General features: G+C 41.0%; 1 protein-coding gene across 1 annotated transcript; it reads right to left on the minus strand.

Moving 5' to 3' along the window:
• Positions 1–4129: 4129 nt before the first annotated feature.
• Positions 4130–4724, minus strand: LOC147437754 (uncharacterized). Its single transcript, XM_086486604.1, has 2 exons — positions 4709–4724; positions 4130–4671 (listed from the first exon to the last, which is right to left on the minus strand). Exons 1-2 carry the CDS (start codon positions 4722–4724, stop codon positions 4130–4132), a joined length of 558 nt encoding a protein of 185 aa, XP_086342730.1.
• Positions 4725–5067: the final 343 nt, after the last annotated feature.

The following is a 5067-nucleotide window of genomic DNA, read 5'->3' on the forward strand; positions in this document are numbered from 1 at the left end:
ATTAATGGACAAATTTGCAAACATTCTTGAGAAAATGGGAATCAAAGGGTTGAAAAAGGAACATGTTCAACACTTAAATCAAGAAAAAAAAACCTAGGAAGATAATCAATTCTATTCTTGTGAATGAAGTGGGAGAATACTACAAACGAGAAGAAGTCATTACCACTTTGCTTGTTGAAAATGGAAGAATTAAATCTCTTGCTATATTGGACAATAGTGGAGTAGGAATAGCCATTGCTACCAAACCGGTTTGGGAAGCATGGGAAAATTTGGTAATCAAGAAAACTCACATGAAACTGCAAATTGTAGATGGACATGTTGAAAGACCTCTAGGATTCTTGGAAGAAGTAATACTAGTCACATCTTGTGAGACTATGAGCATACTTTTGCCATTGTATATTTTGGGACAAAATCAAATCATGAAATCATATTGGGGAGATCGTTCATGAGACAACTCCAAATGATTCAAGATTGGGACTATGATGCCACATATCTCAAAGAATCGTGGGTTATAAACGAGAGTGAGTCTAGTGGACCATTCCTATTGGGATATAAACAGTGCCTTGATAGAATATTTGGATACAAAATCACTATCCTCTAGCAATATAAAGATAACACCATGACTCAATGATGATACACCCATGTGGATGTATGCTGCTTCAGACCAAGATAGCATGAAAAAATAAGATTGTATTATAGAATGGGATGTGACAAATGATTCTTATGTTCCAAAACCTTTTCTAGAATACTTTGAGCCATTTGGATGGACAAAAATTTTAGCCACCATGGATGTATGTGTCAATGAATCTATACAAACCATATTCTACAATGAAGAAGGAAAGGATGTCATACCCATTAATATGATTTCACTTGTAAAAATGATTGAGATTGAAGTAGAGAAGGAAAGATCAAGCTAATCTTTTGACTTTCCCAATCAACAAAGGAGTTGACAAGAAGAATATGACATGACGCCCATAAGGGTAGTGACTGTGAATGAACCTTCATCACCATTGGTAAAATATCTTGAGGATCAAGACTCAATTGGTGAACCAGAAATGGAGCCATACATTCAAGTAGGCTTAGGACATGGTAGGCTCATCCTTGACGTTTATGTTGACGGGGGATTCGAGAAGTGATTTGCACCTCATTAAATCTAAAGAGTGGGAAGCGTTGGGAAAATCAACTATCAAACCAAACAAAACCAAATGTCAACTGAAGCCTTTTCAAGTGAAATTGCTTCTGTCCTTGGATCACGAATACTTGAGGTCAAGGTTAGTGACTACATTGCATTGCACAAGTTTTATGTGTTGCTTGCATAAAAGCTAGTAGATCAAGTTTTTCATTCTTCCTTCCATTCTTTGACAAGCATACAAGGAAAGTACAAATAAAGTAGAAGGATTCCAAAACATGAGCAAAAAAAATGATATTTGGCTTGAAGACAGTTGAAGTAGGATCATTAATACCTACCCTCTATATAGCTCCATTGTGATAGGGTTCACTTTGAACTTGTGATTGCTTGGTAAAACTTGGGATAAAAATAACATATATGAGGATGAGGATGGACAAGAACATATAGAGATACATGGAAACCTTCTTCATTCACATCAAGTTGTGATAGCTTATAATGGAGTTTGAGAGTGCATAGGAGACGATGGATACATCTATGAGATGCTTTTGATTGATGACCTTATGGAATCCTCTAGGAAGAGGGGAGCTACACCCAACATCACCTCTCAAAAACCCCTTCAAGAAACATTATTGGCTGTTTAGGAACAAAGAGAGAAAAAATATAATTGCAAAGCGATCTTGAATATTTGGATAAATTGCAAGAACTTGACGAGATACATCCGATTCAAAACTATCCAGTGGTGTCTCCCATGGATTCAAGCAAATGAGAGCTAGATGATGTTCAAGTTGCAAATCCAATTTGGGTACCAAAGAGTCAACTATATCATGAATCTAGACACACAAAATGGATCATGTCAAGGAGATTTTGCAAGCACAAGGATACTGTACAATATAACATTAGATGGTCCCTATGAAGCTAGTTTAAGAAGAAGGGTTCTATGAAAGGAACACACATATTTGGCTAACCAAGCTTAACCACTAACAACCTCCCCAACACATGTAGACAAGTCCAACTACAAAGTCAAGTACTTTGATGCATAAGTATATTTGGAGAGAAAAAAAAGGAGATGCCATCAACATCAACCAATTACCATGCCAACAAACTTAAGAAGGAGAAACCAGTAAAACAACCAAGAGGATATGGGTAAAGAAGAAAAAGATCCCAAATTGGTCTCTTATCTTCCTTCTTGTGAAGTTACAAACTTGCCTTTAATTGAAAATGTCTTTGATACAAGCTCAAGAATCTAGTTGCCAGAATTAAAAAAACATCATCTGGCGTAATCAAAGTCGAGAAGCAAAGGCAATAAATGAGCAAGTCATTAGTCCCAAAAATTCAAGCAATATTTTCTATTGTGTATGAGTCTTAGCTCTTTTAGGTACTCCTCAAGATAACAAAGTTCAATTGAGCTTGATACCTCAACATCTCTCTATCTCTCTCTCATGCTTGTGTGCGTGCGTGCGTGCGTGTGTGTGTGTTATAGAATTGATATTTTATTATCTATTGCAGCTAACAGGTGGCAAAAGCATCAACAGATAATTGATTATGCAGAAGGATGTTACATGTTATGTATATTTGGTTATTCAAGTGCTCTTTATGAGCTTTGGCCAATTATGTCCGGCCGGCCAGTTTGTACTCACTTTGAGCATTCAAGAAATCTATAAATTAAATACGTGCAAGAGGAAAATGCTCACTCTTGCACGGGGGGAGATTGCACCCAGTGTCTGTGTATTCTTCTCTCCTCTTTTCTCTTCTCTTCTCTCTCACCATGCCGGCGTAGCACTCCGCTCTAGGAGGTGCGCCTGCACGTGCTCTCTCAATCGCTCTCGCTCTCTGTCTTTCTCTGTTCATGTATCTTGCGATCATGCCACCACGTGATTGTGCCAGGTATGCCGATTAGTCTATTTTATGCTGTTTATTATGTTATTTCTGGTATGTCGCAGGGGAGCCACGCATCCATTTGTAGCAGTGGTATCAGAGCTTAGGATACGCTCCAAAACTAAAGATTTTAACCAATACCAGCTAAGTATTTTGCTTCTTACATTTAGATTCCATTAATTACTTCAATGTGTAGTTAATGATTTTTTCTGAATTAAAAAGAGTGCTCTCTTTATTGTCATAATATAGTGATTATTAGTATAATTATGCTAATTAAACGTATTAGTAGAATAGGTTAAACTTAATCTATGGCGATACTCGGGAACAAGAAAAGAATAGTACGTGTCATTAGATAGGATGTCACGAAATTAGAATCTCTGAAGGTTCGGCTATGACTCACAACATAGGATAAAAGGTGAGGGAAGTTCGTAATCGACGAGTGAGATCTTAATTAGCAGGGTTTGATATAGTAGTGTGAGGTTTCAATTTTCTAGCTGATAAGTAATCCACCAAATAAATAAATAAATAAATCGCAAGGAGGGAGTAATCCCCGTTCTCTTGCAAGCGAGAGTGCATGACTGTGGTATAGTCAGCTGCTCCCCGGTATGACGTTCCAGTGGAAAGGGGCTCCACACTTGTCTCAGCCCCAAGTATCCAGCTAACGCCAAATGGAAGGAGGTCTGCCCTTTCAGGCTCACATTTCTATGCAAGGAGGCCTCACCCTCTACAGGCGGCCCCCTAACTCGGGGACTTTCACTCGGCTCGCCTGCGTAAGCACGCGTAAGCAGGGTGGGAAACTCTTTCCCCGTCATTCACCTAACAAGCAGACAAAGCAGTTGATCTCTCTCTTTCTCATCCTCTCTTTCGTGCCAACCACCCACCTTGTATTGTTCTCAGCTTCTCATATTCACCTACCTGCCATGCAGTGGACATTTGCCAATCTCCGACTCTCCCTTTCTCTCTTTAGCGTCTACCCAATGACTCAGTCTCTGCTTCGCGCGACTCAGTGGCCTCATGCTCTCACACCTAGCAGCCACATACACACATGCATCAACCTAAGCCGCAAACTCTCCAACAACCCCCTTTTTTTTTGGCCAATCTATTACCCACCGCTCCCTTTTTCTCTCAGTCGATTAACGACTTTGAGTCCCCTCTCAGTCGATTAACTTTTCGAGGACGAGGAGAACATAGCGACATCACATGACACAAATTTGCAAAGAAGATCTCGTCGCGAGTAGGATCTGGTATTTCGACTTCATGGACTTGAGGAGAATCAGCAGGAAGGTGCAGAAACTCATACGCATCAAGTATATCAAGCATCTGAATGGAGAAAGTGACATTATTTTTGGAAAGCATCGACATGACTAAAGCATGATTACCATTTGCTCGTCGGTTGACTGCTATGGGTGGAGAAGGTGAAGTAGGGAAGTGTCGGGAACCACCATTTGCAAGTGCATCAGATTTGTGGTCGGCAAGAGAATCAACAATTTCAGCTTGCAGGAGATTTTCAGCCCCATTCGAAGAAGGAGCAGCCCGACACATGGATGATACGAGAATGGCAGAGGTACTTGTATCTCCTTGACTCGGCAGGAGAGAGCCTTCGCCAGGGTCTTCTGTTACTTGCAGGGATTTAACTTCTGCAACGTCTCCTCTTTGGATGGGCGGGGGAGGCAGCCCGCAATTGCTCCGTTTATTGAGGGCAAGAGCTGGCCCACTTCATCTCTTTCCAACTGCGCACGCTCAGAGGATGAGGGCGCTTCTTCATCTTGGCGAGGCAGATATTGGGTTGGCTCAGAGGTCGCGGTATTAAATTTCGCATCTTGGCCATCTGAATCTTTGCTTTCTCCACGTGACGGCGGCAGGAGGCTGCTCGCTGCAGTTTGCAGGTTCTCATGAGGCTCAAAGGATGCTCATATGCTCTTGCCGCTGCTTACTGCCATCGTCGTCGTCATCGTGACATCTGTAATTGATATAATTGCTGATGCTATCAGATACTGCCGCCAGCGATTGAGTGACTAGGCTTGTGGATGGTACGTGGGTCCGGGTTCTCATAAGCTGCACCC

Source organism: Adiantum capillus-veneris, chromosome 17 (genome assembly GCF_014529385.1).
Source record: "Adiantum capillus-veneris isolate H3 chromosome 17, ASM1452938v2, whole genome shotgun sequence".
NCBI classification, from domain to species: domain Eukaryota; kingdom Viridiplantae; phylum Streptophyta; class Polypodiopsida; order Polypodiales; family Pteridaceae; genus Adiantum; species Adiantum capillus-veneris.